General features: G+C 41.4%; 3 protein-coding genes across 6 annotated transcripts in view; 1 reads left to right on the forward strand and 2 right to left on the reverse strand.

The window, feature by feature from the left end:
* Positions 1-6,570, reverse strand: part of abhd12 (abhydrolase domain containing 12, lysophospholipase) — a 13,740-nt gene extending 7,170 nt beyond the window's left edge. The window contains exon 1 of the mRNA XM_084735272.1: positions 6,196-6,570. Coding sequence (XP_084591398.1) covers positions 6,196-6,368 — 173 coding nt within the window. The 5' untranslated portion in view covers positions 6,369-6,570. The remainder of the gene's footprint in view (positions 1-6,195) is intronic.
* Positions 6,571-7,890: 1,320 nt separating this feature from the next.
* gins1 (GINS complex subunit 1 (Psf1 homolog)) lies at positions 7,891-11,394 on the forward strand. Its single transcript, XM_084735281.1, has 7 exons — positions 7,891-8,123; positions 8,405-8,469; positions 9,576-9,674; positions 9,758-9,848; positions 10,590-10,706; positions 10,896-10,970; positions 11,102-11,394. The coding sequence occupies exons 1-7, from the start codon at positions 8,049-8,051 to the stop codon at positions 11,168-11,170; spliced, it is 591 nt and encodes a 196-aa protein (XP_084591407.1). The 5' UTR covers positions 7,891-8,048; the 3' UTR covers positions 11,171-11,394.
* A 1,212-nt stretch (positions 11,395-12,606) lies between these two features.
* The window catches only part of ninl (ninein-like), a 37,533-nt gene continuing 34,769 nt past the window's right edge, over positions 12,607-15,370 (reverse strand). For all 4 annotated transcript variants that reach the window (XM_084735252.1, XM_084735255.1, XM_084735253.1 and 1 more), the window contains 9 exons: positions 15,188-15,355; positions 14,924-15,040; positions 14,720-14,833; positions 14,485-14,631; positions 14,144-14,293; positions 13,947-14,060; positions 13,645-13,854; positions 13,365-13,478; positions 12,607-13,286 (listed from right to left, as the gene is read on the reverse strand). In XM_084735252.1, coding sequence (XP_084591378.1) covers positions 13,095-13,286; positions 13,365-13,478; positions 13,645-13,854; positions 13,947-14,060; positions 14,144-14,293; positions 14,485-14,631; positions 14,720-14,833; positions 14,924-15,040; positions 15,188-15,355 — 1,326 coding nt within the window. In that variant the 3' untranslated portion in view covers positions 12,607-13,094. The remainder of the gene's footprint in view (positions 13,287-13,364; positions 13,479-13,644; positions 13,855-13,946; positions 14,061-14,143; positions 14,294-14,484; positions 14,632-14,719; positions 14,834-14,923; positions 15,041-15,187; positions 15,356-15,370) is intronic.

A 15,370-nucleotide genomic window follows, 5' to 3' on the forward strand; every position in this document is an offset into this window, starting at 1 on the left:
CGTTCTCGCCTGTGTTAGCACGTTCTCACCTGTGTTAGCACGTTCTCGCCTGTGTTAGCACGTTCTCACCTGTGTTAGCACGTTCTCACCTGGTGTTAGCACGTTCTCACCTGGTGTTAGCACGTTCTCACCTGGTGTTACAGGTATAACAGGCCCATTAAAGGTGTGCAGCTCTTTATGAAAGAAGCTGATGTTTTATTGACAGTAATCATGTTAAATATTACAAACACAGTAAACAATATAAACTACTTGTGTCAAAAATCATTTTGTGAGTTTGTGAGTGAGGAGAAACTTTATAAACTTTGTTAAACTCTGTCTGAGACAAATTCTTCTTATTATTGAATTTAATTACTGAATTATTTGGACCTTCTTGTAAATTCAGCAAATGTTCTACATGAAGTTATTTGTTTGTTTGTGTTAAAAACACGGCGTGTCTGTTGGGCTGCTGGTTACAAACAACAACACATTTGGTCTTTACGAACAGAATCGATGCAGATCTGATCACATGTGGTCCCTGGAGACACGTCCCTGGAGACACGTGTTAATACCAGGTGTGAACGGAGCCACAGAGACAAACCTACAGACGACTGAGAGATAACAGACGAGACACTGAACAAGTTGTTCATCTGTGTCTTAGTGCTGATGTGGACGTGGACGTACAGGACGGACGGCTGCTGTCACAGATACAACAAACTGGTTCAACATGTGACGGAAGAAAATCTGTGGACAGATTGACAGGAGACACCGGTTTGTCTTTTCGCCACTGATTTGATCACATCAGACTGTTTGTCAGGTAAAATCTGTTTCTAAAGTCATTAACAGACGTCCTGCAGCGTCGAGTCCAAACATCAGATGAAATAACAGAAAACCTTCAGCTTCAAACAGATAATTAATCTTTAATCTGCTGCTCAGGTCTGATTTCAGTCCAAACACGATCGCAGCTGAAGCTGCTGTGACTCCGTCTCACACTCATATTTATATAGAAATATTGATTCTTATATGAATAATGTGTTGTTTTGACTCAGAACCTGGAAAATCAGATGTTGATGTATTTTTAAAATACTCAACATTATTACTGATGTACGTTTGTTAATATCATAAACATATACAATATAATTTATAAAATATAATTTATAATAAAGTTCTGAAAGACGATCTGTGGACGTCTCAGGCAGAACAGTTCTCACAATAACAGAATTTTAAAATGTGATTCAATACTAGTAGAAAAAACACAATACTTGATATTGATGCTGCAACTAACGATTCATTTCTCAATTAAGAAATATAATATATATAAAATAGTTGCTTGTTTTAAAATGTCAAAAAATATTGTTCAATGTTTCCTGAAGTCTAAAAAGTCGTAAAATGTGAAAAACAGAAAATATTCACATTTAGGACCTGAAATCACAGAATTTAGACTTTTTCTCAACTGACTCAAACAATTAATCGATTATCAAAATAGTTGGCGATCAATTAATTAACTGAATAAATGATGAACTGATGCAGCTCTAATAATAAATGAATCACCAAATTAAAAACTGCTTGAGTTTGAGTTTAAACTGATCAGAATCAGGATCCAGTTTGAGTTCGGTTTATTCCACAGACAGAAAAAACTGTCTGTCCAAGTGAGGATTAATGTAGGAGAACCTTACAGTTCCCTTTGGATGTTCCACACGTTACTGAGCCTGAAGCTGTGAGCGGAACATGAGATCACTGCAGAGAACCTGAGGAACCTGATGATGTAGGCATTTATGGATGAGTTTAAGATTGTTAAGAAAGTTAACATGTTTATTTTCTGAGGAACGTGACAGTGATGTGATCTGATTGGGTTCCTGTCCAACATTTTAAGTTCTCGATTGTTCATCATCAGAAGAGGTTTGGTTCTTGTAGAAGCTGCTTGTGTTCAGGAGGTTACACACAAACTTAAATGTGAAAAAATCATTTTTCAGCCTGAAATGGGAAACAGTCAGTTTAATAAAGTGTGTGATGGAGGAGAAGCTGCGTTTCCCTCCTGTGAGTCCATCACACACACACACACACACACACACACACACTCTCGCTCTCTCTCTGTATATGTGTGTGCTACTCTCCTGGGCCGCTCGCTCGCTCGGCAGGTCGGCGGTGCGTTCAGCTGCAGGAGGCTCAGCAGCAGCTGGCAGAGAGCCAACAGTATTATTAGCTGATGTCACACGACATGCTGCAACCTGAAGGTCACACAGAGGTGAACCCACTGCAGAGAGGTGTGTGTGTGTGTGTGTGTGTGTGTGTGTGTGTGTGTGTGTGTGTGTGTGTGTGTGTGAGTGTGTGAGTGTGTGAGGGGGTTGGTGATAGTGTGAAGGCTGCAGGACTCACTGAAGCTCCATCAGACACAAGGAAAGTAAATGTGGAGATGAGAACTGAGAGTCCTGCAGGTTCTCATGTACAGAAAAATCAACTGTATATAAAATGATCATCTGAAAAATGATCCGATCGTGACTCAAAACGATCTGAACCGTGAGTTTTTTATCGTTGAACGCCTACAGAGAACTTCGTAAACATGTCAAAATGACCTAAACTGTCTGGAGCAGAGGGAAGAGAAACAGGAAAAGAATATATAAATGTCGCCTAGGGCGCCACATTGGATAGAGCCGTCTCCGCTGCAGAGGGTTACAGTAAACTACAACAAAGTCAAAGTCACGACCTGCTCCTGTCTGCCTCTGATTGGCCACTTCTCACTGCCTTCATTGGTTGTTTATGTTTACACATGAGCAGTGATTGGTCAGGATACGAGTATCAGGGTCAGGCGCTAATTTTGGTACAAAACAGCACTTACTAGTTAAAAAGTCAAAATTAAAATGTTAAAATATAAAACTATGAGAGAATTTTGAATTTCTAAGATAAAAAGTTAAAATTATGAGATGAATGACATGATTATGAGATAAAAGTCAAAGTTATAAGATAAAAACTTGAAAATATTAAATAAAGAATTGAAACTCATCTACTCTTTTCACTCTGAACTGTTTTCACTCTGAACTGATTTCACTCTGAACTGTTTTCCGTCCATCCTGTCAGTAAAAAGAGGAGATGGAAACACTCAGTGATGTTCAGGACTGCAGCCAGCAGACAGAGTGATGGTGCACAGTCATCCTCTGAAACACATCAGCCTGAACCGATTCAACTGTCAGCAAACACACAGAACGAACTGCACAACCTGCTGTTCACTAGAACCCTGAGAACACCTGCAGACGTTCTGCAGCAGACAGGTTCCACTCAGGTTTTAGAGAACACAAGGACGACTCAGCTGCTGGTGAAAAACTGTGAACACACACTCTCTCTGTGAGACGCTGACTCAGACAAACACTTCTTCTTTCACTGTTAGATCTGAGGGCAGGAATCAAACTCGTGACTTGAAGCTCACTGACACACCAACACCAGCAGCACAGACGAGGTCACTTCCTGCACAAATGAGACGGAGTATGAGAAGCAACGTGTCACTTCCTGTCAGCTATTTCATCACATGACGCAGGTCTAATTTTGGAGTTCAGGTCTCTTTAAATGAGGTCGACACACTTTAAACCACACAGACACTGACTGCAACACCTTAAAGGATTATTTGACCCAAACGCACCAACCTCCATTCATAAAATCAGTCATTTTTGCTCATAGAACACAGCAGTTGTTGGTCTGCTGCTGCCTCCATCTGCAGCAGGTGATGTTAGTTTAAATACAAACTAGTGTGTCAAATCACTGAAATCACACCGCAACACAAACACACTAACAGATGGAGGCAGCAGCAGACCAACAACTCCTGTGTTCTGTGAGCTTAAAATTACTGATTTTATGAATGGAGTTTGGTTGGTTTGCAGAGAGTGATTTTTATCTTATATAACGGGTTTCCTGCCAGAAAAATCTGTCTGACAGAAAGAGAAAGAGGTGAAAATATTCTAAGTATAGTGTTCACTTACACAACCACAGCCTGCTGACGCTGCTGCTGTCTGACAGGAGATACAGAAGTATCCACTGCTGTACCACCAGACTGAAGAGCAGCTTCTCTCCTCATCATTAATAAACGTTTATTTTTATGCCTTATTATTTTTCCACCTATTTATATCAGTTTTGTTTTGTAAGTATCATAATATATTTTCACTGCACAGTCCAGTGTTGTAAATGAATAAATAAATGAACCTTGAAGCTACAGTAGATCATTCATGGCTTACTGTTCACGCCCACTCAAGTCTGCTGGATCTAACTGTGTATTTTGGTGTCTTTTTTGCCATAACTGTCTGTTTATTGATAGAAATGGTATTTCATAAATTTCACAAACATTATACATACATACATTATATTGCTGCAGACTCTGTGTATTAATAAATTATACACGTGTTTATATTCTGTGATTGTTTCCTGTTGTTGCATTTTTATTTTTCACACTTTGACTGGAAGAATATTTAGATTATTTTGTTTATTTGACCTCAGACCCTGTTTGTGTCGTCTTAATGTCCACTTGGTGTTGGACGTGTGTGTGTGTGTGTGTGTGTGTGTGTGTGTGTGTGTGTGAGCAGCAGGTCGACCTTCTGTTGGTGTGTAATCTGCTGCTGCGTTAATGAGGATTAAACTGAAGAAGAAGAGTGAAGGTGACAGGACAGAGAGACAGGACAGGAGGACAGGAGGACAGGAAGACCAAAGGACAAGAGGACAGAAAGACAGGAGGACCGAAGGATCGAAGGACAGGAGGACAAGAGGACAGAAAGACAGGAGGACAGGAAGACAGGAGGACCGAAGGACAGGAAGACCGGAGGACAGGAGGATCGAAGGACAGGAGGACTGAAGGACAGGAGGACAGGAAGACCAAAGGACAAGAGGACAGAAAGACAGGAGGACAGGAAGACAGGAGGACCGAAGGACAAGAAGACCAAAGGACAGGAGGACAGGAGGACAGGAGGACCAAAGGACAGGAGGACAGGAGGATCGAAGGACAGGAGGACAGGAGGACAGGAGGACCGAAGGACAGGAAGACCAAAGGACAGGAGGACAGGAAGACAAAAGGACAGGAGGACAGGAGGACAGGAGGACCGGAGCAGAGTTCTATGGTAGGAGAAGTGGGTCAAAGTTGAAACAGGAAGTGACTCTGCAGCGTCTGACAGATGAATCGGGTCAGTGAACTGTCTGACCTCCTGACCTCTGATGATGCCTTCATGGACTCCAGATATCAAAGTATGTGAATAACATGTCACAACAGGAAGGAGGGACAGAACTACCAAAATAAGAGCCAGGCAGCGAAAAAACAACAGACACAATTTTTCTTTAAAGTTGAGATGAAATGAAAGAACATTAGAGGTGATCCAAGAGTAACTGGAAGTGATCAAGTTACATTACTTTAATATTGTGATACTTGGATTAGATTACTGATTACATTTCTTACTTAGTAAGTGTATCAGAATACATTTTTAAAGTAATCTTCCCAACCCTGAGAATTCATTATTTGTTTAACCAACTAGTGACAAAAGGATCATTTAATTATTTGGTCATTGGGTCTAAAGTTTTGGACTTTGTTTCTGTCACTGTAAAAATACTCTGTAATCTGGTGTTGGATTGTATCTGCTCATGCTGTTTAACAGTGTTGTACAGACTCTATCAGATCACATCTCACACGTTTGGACCCATTATTCAACTGACAAGGTTGTGACAGGATTAATTAATCTAGAAAAAAAATCAACAGATTAATCAATAATGAATATAATGGTTAATTGCAGCCCTAATTTATTTTATTTAACTTATTTCCAATTTTCACATTAAAATTGTTTTTGTATTAAAATATTTATCATTCATACTTTTTTTAATTTACGTTTTGATCGAGTTTTTTTTATTTTTATTATTTTCATTTTCATTTTTAATTTATTATTATTATTATTATTAGTAGTAGTATAAGTGTTATTTTTGACATGACCGGAGCTAACTGAAGTCAGTAAACACATCACAACAAACTGATGTTCGCTGTTGTTATGAATGAATCAGCTGAGAAATATAAAACGTGAAATATTTACACTTTCATTCAGCAGATCCTTCACGTTTCTGTATAAACTGAAGCTTTTTAAAAAATTAAACTTAAATATTTTGATCATGAGTTTATGTCTTTATAACAAATGACACCAGTCTCCTCAGACGGACAGGCAGTCCAGGTGCTAACACACCTGTCCCGGTCCCCGGTGCTCCTACCTCCTAAACGGTTTCCCCATGCTGCCCTCCTCTCCCGGGCCGTGCCGGCCGCCCGCTGCGGGCCCCGCTGCTCCCCTGCCGGTACGCTGCTTCAGGTCCGGGTCGGTGTCCAGCAGAGAGCCGGTGGTCCCGCTGTCAGGCTCCGCAGTCAGAGAGTTATTCCGTTTTCTCATCACTGTGAACGGATAAAAACGACAGATATGAAACCGGAGGAGCGGCCGTCACTGCGGGCCTGTCAGCGGGGGAGCAGGTCGTCAGCTGACCGGGCGGTGAAGCGCTGAGAGCGGCTGAGGACGGAGCTGAGTCCCCGCTGCGCCTGGAGCTCTGAGCCTTCACTGAGACCCGCAGAGAGCCGCTGATCAGCACCCAGCTGCCGCACAGCCAATCACAGCGCAGACACACCAACACGTGGTCTCACTGTGCTGCGTCCACGGCCCCTGGGGAACGTCGGAGCAACGACTACCAAAACAAAACCGGTTTATGGACATGGGAAAAAACGGAACTAGTGCATGGTGCCTTCAGGTGACACTCGGAAATTTAATGTCATTTAAAAATAGACCGTATTCTCTTAATAGTAGGCGCTTTGTTGGCTAAGCGACAACACAATGAACTAAAAACAACAACAGATTAGATTAGACTTCAGAGTAGTTTGTGATGAACTGAAGGATTATTTTCTCCAGTTAATAAACTCTGGAAAATGAAAACAGACAGTTTTTTTCTGACAGACACACTGCAAACATATGATTATTTTATAGACCATGATGCTTTGCTGTACATTAAACCAGTCAACAGTATATAAAGTAGTTCAAATGAACTTTAAACATCTACAGCAGTAACATACAACAAACACGTGAATGCAGCAGTGATATTAATCATCAGTTTAACGACATTCTACTAGTAACACTTTAACACTTTTACTTCAGTGAGTATTTTCAGTGTTTATTAGTACTCTTACGTGAGTAAAGTATCTCAATATTTCTTCCGACGCTGGTTGTTGAAGTCAAAACACAAATGTCCCATGAATACAGAAGATATTTACCATTTTAGCACCATATTCCTTTTCCCAGGTCCCTTGAACGCAGCATCAGACTGAGTCAAGATTAACAGTGAAGCTAATCTGCTGCTTCAACCAAAGGTAACACAAATATCAGATAGTATTTAACTTTTCTACAGTGTCATAACAACACAGAGTCAATGAACACTCGGCTGTTTCTGTCTGACCGGTTTATTTTTACACACCGGATATACTGCGGCTGCGCTGTTTGCTATCAGGAAGTCCGGCTGGGAAAGATCTCGCGAGAGTGATCATTTTAACTTAAACATTTACCTTTCTTTGACCTTAATCACGTGTTTTCTGATCCTAAACCTACACATATCTGAAGCACATATCAGTCACATTATAAACACAATTAGTTTGTAAAGCGTGCTAAATGAAGAACCAAAGAGTAAAACTCTCGCGAGAGTCCACAAAATCTGGGGTTACCATCTAAACGCCACCTAAAACGGTGATGTTACAGCGATAAACTGCGCGTTTTACGTGAAAACTGTCAGATAAAATAAAGTAAAGAGTCTTACCTCTCAGTCTGATGGTTATGAAGCCGCTTCACGACATTTTTGTATTTAATGAAGCGTTTAAATCGTTCAGCTCGTTTCGCTGATGTGATGTTTGTCCCTGCGCAGCCGCCACCCGGAGCCACGTCACCTCGTCACGTGATCACAACACGAACGGGGCTCAGATTTTGCCGCGAAACTGAGCCATTCTGCTGCGCAGACAGAGTCGGGAGGTTTTATGTTTAAATAAAGATTAGTTTTCATATTTTTCTGCTCAGTGTGTTTGTGTTTTTGGTGTAGGGATGTTCTGTGAGAAAGCGCTCGAGTTAATCCGAGAACTGCACCGCATGAGCGACGGACAACTACCCGCTTTTAACGTGAGTAAATCCCCGGTACCTGAACTTCATTTAAAAATCTAACATTTTAAAGCTTATTTCGGATCAGAAGACACACAGACGGCTTAGGAATGTTTTTAATGGCTGTAGATAGAAAGTTTAGGAACTGTGCCACATTTCGGCACAAAAATATACACCCCATAACAGTTATTATGGGTGATAAATGTGTCAAGTCATGTTGTACGTTAAATAGTAGTAATAATGATGCCAACAAAAATAAAACTGGCTGAATTTTGAACAGAGTTTGGTTTTCTTGTTCTCAGGAGGATGGACTGCGGCAGGTTCTGCAGGAGATGGAAGCTCTTTATGAACAGAACCAGACTGATGTGTGAGTCCTGAGGAAGATTCACAAAAACATGTTTTACACATAATATTAGTTGATAAATATTCCGTTTGTGTTTTAATTTAATATTTTGTGCAGGTTGACTTAAATTGTTTTTTATAACACTATATTTTAAAGGTGTTTGATTTAAATAATTTCAGGCTATTTTCAGCACAAAAACAGGAAATTATAAATGTGTTTATGTAAGTTTCTTCCTTTACTGACATCTCAGGTGTCTTAATAACTGTAGTTGTTTTTATTATAGATATTGAAAACAATATTTAATGAAATAAGAGGGAATTATGCCTCCATTTCTTCCAGTATAAAAAATAGACAGACTAAAATAAGACAAATAGTTTAACTGTTTAAAGGCTGATTCTTTTAGAAGCTTGCAAATATTTTTTACTTAATTATTCTCAAAATAACAAAGCTTGTTTTCTTGTAATAATGAATTAATTTAACAGGGTTTCTGCAGGTTTCACTGAGATAAATTTAAGACTTTTTAAGAACTATTTAATGTCCTTAGTGGCAAAAAAAAAGTTCATGCACAGTTTGCAGAAGTGGTAACTGATTAAATGTTGGTTTTGTTTTGTAGTTTTTACAGCCTGATCAATATAGTTTTTCCCCAAAACAAATTTCAAAGTGAGATTAAAGTTAAATCCATCTTTATAAAAGTAATGTTAACATCATAATTAAATTTTTAAGACCTGTGAAAATCATGTTTGAGGTATTTTCAAATTATTGTATTTCTGGAATTTTTAAGATTCTATAAGGACTTGCAGAAATCCTGTTATCTAATTATCATTATTGCAAGATAAAAAATTAACTTATGATCTCGAGATAATAACATTACAGAATATTTTTATTAGTATGGCCGCTCTCGGCCTCCGTAGAATCTCTTCCTCTTCAGTTTATTGTCACAAACAGAATTAAAGGCTCAGACACACCTGCAGTTTCCTGCAGACAGGTGTGGAGGAGACAAGAGAAAAAACTCTTTTACTCAGAAAAAACTTTGTTAAAAATAAGTTTTGGTCTGAAGCGTGTCTTTAATATCTGTCTCTCTGTCTCTCTCTCGGTCTGTCTGTCTCTCTGTCTTTCTGTCTGTCTCTCAGGAATGAAGCGAAGTCTGAAGGTCGAGCTGACTTGATTCCCTCCATCAAACTTCGTCACTGTTGCCTGCTGAGGAACCAGCGCTGCATCGCTGCCTACCTGTAACCACCTGCTCACCTGCTGATCATGTGACCCGTCAGTCTGTTGTGTCATGTGTTTATTAAAGACTGAATGTTTCCTTCAGGTACGACCGTCTGCTGAGGATCAGAGCTCTGCGCTGGGAGTACGGCAGCGTGCTGCCCGCCAACATCCGCTTCCACATGTGTGCAGAGGAGGTGAGTGTGACATCACTTCCTGTTGAGTCATGCTAACAGGTCAGAAACTCTGACCTGAACAGGTGAGACGTTACAGGTCACAGTGTCGTTTTCAGGCTGCTTTCATACCTGTAGATCAGATCAGTTCAGACACACTGACAGGAGACTCTCTGATTGGACAGGTTTGATGATGTCATCCTGCATCATCATGATCCCCCCCGTAGGAAAATCAGATCCTGGTGACAGTTTAAAAAAAAGCAGAGCTGAAAAAATGAAAAAGAAAAAGATAACGAAAAACTTTAAAGAAGCAGTAAAAAGAGTAAAGATTTTAAAATAAAATTTAAAGTTCAAAAAGTTTTTTTTTTAATTAAAAGCAAAATAGAAAAAAAAAATCCCCAATAAGCAAAAAAAGGAAAAAACACAATAAAAAAAAACAAAAACAAATAATTTAAAAAACAAAGTCAAAAAATAAATTATAAAATGATGTGTGGACTGACAGCAGGTAATTCAACTCTTTAATATTTCTATTGTGTTTATTTCTGTTCTGATGTCACAAATAAATAACCGATCGACTGTAAACCAGCTGCATGTGATCAATAAAGACAAATAATCTGATATCAGGTGAGCGTCGTCCTCAGGTGTCTCACGTGACTCAATCTGCAGCAGTTTGATTGAACTGAAGGAAACAGGACAGTGATAAAAACAGATGTGAACCTGAACGCACCATGATGTAGTTGTGTGCATTCTGTGTGTTGTGTTCAGGTGCAGTGGTTCAGTCAGTATAAAAAGTCTCTGGCGTCCTTCATGCGTTCTCTGGGAGGAGGTGAAGGTCTGGACATCACGCAGGACATGAAGCCTCCAAAGAGTCTTTACATCGAGGTAATCCATTACATTTGTCTGACAGGTTCAGTTACATTACATTGAGGTAATCTATTACCTTTACATTGACAACATTTCTGTGGTTCAGATTTGCTGTTTTTTCTTTGAATGACTGATAATTTTAATGTTTGTAATGATGTTGTTTGTTTATCTGTGGTCACCTGACTGTGACATCATCGCGTTGTCCAGGTGAGGTGTTTAAAGGATCACGGCGAGTTTGAGATCGATGATGGAACCGTGATCCTGCTGAAGAAGAACAGTCAGGTCAGAACAGGAAGCTCATTCTTCTTCTACTGTTTGATTTATTTGTTATGTGTATGTCTATATTATAACTGAATCATCTTTATTATTTTGTCTGTTATCGTCGATCTTAACGTCCGTCTCTCTGTCAACAGCACTTCCTGCCGCGGTGGAAATGTGAGCAGCTGATTCGTCAGGGCGTCCTGGAGCACGTCATGTCCTGATTTCATAACCTTCATCCAATCACTGATCAGTCTGCAAAACCTCTGATTTTTAAAGCTCAAAACTCTAGATTCCTGATGTTCCCTGAATGCAGCACACACACTTTGAAAACTATATTCTGATGTAAAAAAAATAAAATAAAATTCCTTTTCTAAATGTTTTGGCTCCGTTCAGTTTGAGAAAATAGATTTTATAATAAAAACATCAATCTGGGTCAAAATTTTGTCTTAAAAAAAGTTTTTATGAACTTTGACAATAAAAACATTAAGTTACAACAACGTGATAAAACATAATTTAATGGTGTTTTCATGTTACATTATTATACATTAAAGATGTCTGTCTGTCCCACACTGGTGTCCACGGAGAGACGGACAGACAGGTGTGATTTGGTTTGTTGTACCTGAACAGGTGAATCAGAGCTGAGTGGAGGAGCAGGAGGTCTCACTCTGAGGGAAAAGTTACAGACTGAAACATGTGATGAGGACAGCAGCCGCCAAAACTCTTCACAAAAATAAAAGTCTCACTTTGACATTAAAACAACAACAATAATAAAAATAACATATAAAACATAAGGAAACATAATAATACTCTCATGGCTGAAATACTTCTCATAGTGCCCTGTGTGTGTGTGTGTGTGTGTGTGTGTGTGTGTGTGTGTGTGTGTGTGTGTGGTCAGACTGGTTCTCCTTCATCTTCACACTGAGTTTCTGTGCAGCAGCTTCAGGTGGAGACACATCCACTCATTCACACCTGTTGTTCCAGGTGAGGCTGCTGTTGACTCACCTGACAGGCCACGCCCACTACACACTGACCCTGACACACCTTTACCTTTGAGTCAAATACACATCAACACCTCACCCTACTGTTTCACCTGACATCATTTCTGACCAGCGAAATAAAATTCATACAAATTTAAATGTAGTTTTGGTGAAAATCATGAAGCTGAGATGTTTAAGATTTTTGACAAATCGAAGATTTTTTAAACTGTTGTAAAATGAATGATGACAAGAAACTACGGAGGCCCCAGAGGGACACATAGATCAAACAAATATACTCTGTACACACAGATTTTTAAAACTACACCACCAAACTACATTCAAAATATCATGAATTTTATTTTGGTGGTTGGAAATAATCTCAGTCTCCGTGTCGAATAATCAGAAAGAGCCACCAGGTGAAACGATGATTTATGAAAAACCATTTCAGCCAGTACAAAAGAAACATAAAATATCCCCATGATAAGTCAAAATAAAATCCTAATTATAAGATAAAAAGTCAAAATTTTGATGAGAAGACATAAGAATTTTTATCTGATTATTCTGACTTTCCATGGGGATATTTTTTCACCGGCAGACATGGTCTTCCATATTGATGTACTTTAATTTAGTCGGTTTAATAACTAATTACATTATTTTAGCATCATCTAACCCTGTACTGCTTTTATTGTGAAGGGCCCCATATTGAATTTCCTCCTTAAAGATTATTGATCCGTATGCTCAGTTTAACACTGAAACGATTGATTAAAAAATTAGTCCTTTAAGGGAAAACTTCTTCTCTTTGTCTCATCTGGCAGTAAACTGATCTTTGGTTTGAAGTTCAAACACAACCAGGAACTTAAAGATGTCACCTCAGGGGATTCTGGGAAACTATGAGGAGGATTTTTCACTATTTTCTGTAATTTTAGAAAGAATAAAAAGTTCCTTCCATCATTTGTCAGGGCTTCAGGTGGCGTTTGAGTCTCAGATCTGCTCTGAAATCAGATTTTTTTTTTCTGTTTTGGTTGATCGATGCTAACAGTTTCCCTCTGCTTCCAGTCTTTATGCTAAGCTAGGCTAAAGACACCCAGGCGTCTCCACGCTTGTAGGTGTTTCAGTGAAACTGCTGTCAGACGTGTGCGGTGTCACAGTTCTCAGAGGCGTTTGTTTTTCACGTAGCGAGCGATGCGGGGACGATCTCTCGCAGCAGCTTGTTGAGCGCCTTCACCTTCTCCTCCAACAGGAAGTTCTTCTTCTCTGCAGTTTTCTGCCGCTGCTCTGTGACCTGCAGCGCCTTCATCAGCTGAGAGTTCTCCACGTACAGGTCCTTCAGCAGAGCGCTCGACTTCGTGTTCTTTGACAGCTGAGACAAAAATGGCGGGACGTCAGTGTAAGCGTGGCCAAAAGTCTGTGGACAGTGAAAACCTGTGTGAGAACTGACCTGTTCTTTGAGCTGCTGGACCTTCTCCTGCAGAACCAACCGGACCCCCTTCAGTTTGGTCTCCAGATCCTCCATCCTCTGCTGCAGGGAGGACATCGCTTTCTCGTACTGATCCTGAACACAACACATACAACATACCAGCTGGCATCATCATTTGGACTTTTTTATCTCATAATTATTTTTAATTACTTTTGAAGACCCTGCAGACGCCCTGTACTCAAGACAACGCTAACGTAGCACGTTAAAAACAGTGTCTGTGACCTTTGACCTGTGTATTAACCTGTTTGAGACTGATCTGGGAGCTGCTCTGTTGAGCCTGCAGCCTCAGCGTCTCCTCCAGCTGCTGACTCCTCCTCTGCTCCTCCTCCAGTCGGCCCTGCAGCAGCTCCACCTGCTCCCTGCAGCCGTCGCCCGCCCGCTCCTGCACCTCCTGCAGCTGCCTCAGGTGCTGCACCTGCACCAGACTGAGCGCCGTGTCGGCCCGCACCGCCTGCACACACACAGACAGGAGGAGGAGGAGACACACTGAGTATGAAGCTCTGGTTTCAGGGTTTAACATCAGATCTGTGTGTGAGTCCAGACCTGGTCCTGAGCCCGCGTCCTCTCCGTCTCCAGCTCCATCAGTCTGCTCCTCAGACTCTGCTGCTCCTCAGTGAGTCTGTAGACCTCCACACTGTGGACCTGCAGCTCAGTCAGCTGAAACACACCAACAGCTCCATCAGTTCACCCTCAGTGATCTGGATCACAGTCAGACCTGGTGCAGGTGGAGGTTCTGGTACCTTGTGTTGGAGCTCCTGGTTCTGGACTCTGAGTTTGTGTGTCTCCTCCTGCAGAGTGATGGATGTCTGCTCCTCCTGCTCCTCCAGAGCCTGATGGAGCTCCTCCTTCTCCCTCATCAGCCTCCTGACGCTGCTCTCCAGCTCCTCCACCTCAAAACAAGATGTGAGGCTGTGAGTTTAACATCTGAGGAGACTTTAAAACTGGGAGGAGCTTGTTTTTACATTTTCACATCTCATAATTAAACTTTCTCATAATTTTCACTTGATCTTATCTTATAATTTCAGTTTTAATCTCTAAATTAAGACTTCCTGCTGCAGTTTGAAGACTGACATTTACTGACCTTGTTCTGAGCATCCTGCAGCTTCCTCTGCAGCTCCATCACTTCCTGGGCGTGGCAGAGTTTCTCTTGACTGACGGCGTGGAGCTGAGAGCGAAGCAGCTCGGCCTCCGACTCCACAGAGAGCAGCGACTGCTGCAGCTTCTCCACCTGATGGAGACAAACATCACACTGAGAACAGAGCGGCTTCTTCTCTCTGTGGTTTCATGTTGGTTCAGTCTGAGCTCCGATTGGTCACCTTGTTGTTTCGGTCGTCGGCGTCTCGCAGCAGTTTGTCCTTGTCCTCCTCCAACCACTGCAGCTTCAGAGTCACAGTGCTGAGCTCCGCCTCCAGCTCTGACAGACGACCCAGCTGAGGTAGAAACAAGAAGAAGATAAAGTCTGTGAGCTGTCAACACACAGCGGAATCACAGCAAGATGGCGGCAGCGGCGTCTGAAGTACCTTGTCCTTGTAGGAGCTGACTTCCCTCTGCAGCAGCTGTTTCTCCTGCGTCCACGCCGCCTGCTGCTGCAGCTTCTCTCTCTCCTGCTGCAGCGCAGCCTCCTGCAGCTGCCGCACCTGAAACCACACAATGAGGAGCTGGAGGTGACGTCTGAAGATCCTGTTTGAAAATCTTGTTGGAACTTAAACATCTACAGTTTTTAAAACACAAGGACATTAATGGAGGAGAAAGAAGAAAAAAAAGAAAATGTTCTCTACGCTCACCGATGCTCCCTCCTCCTCCTGCTCCTTGGAGACCATCGCCAGGCGCTCCCGCAGCATCCGCACCGACTCCTGGTCTCCACGGAGACGGGCGCTGAGCTCGGCATTGTCGTTGCTGAGCTGCAGGTTCCTGCTGCTCAGATCCAGAACCTCCTCGCGGTACCTGGAGTTCTGCAGACACACAGA

This window comes from Lutjanus erythropterus, chromosome 14 (genome assembly GCF_056507025.1).
Source record: "Lutjanus erythropterus isolate fLutEry1 chromosome 14, fLutEry1.hap2, whole genome shotgun sequence".
Taxonomy (NCBI): Eukaryota; Metazoa; Chordata; class Actinopteri; order Lutjaniformes; family Lutjanidae; genus Lutjanus; species Lutjanus erythropterus.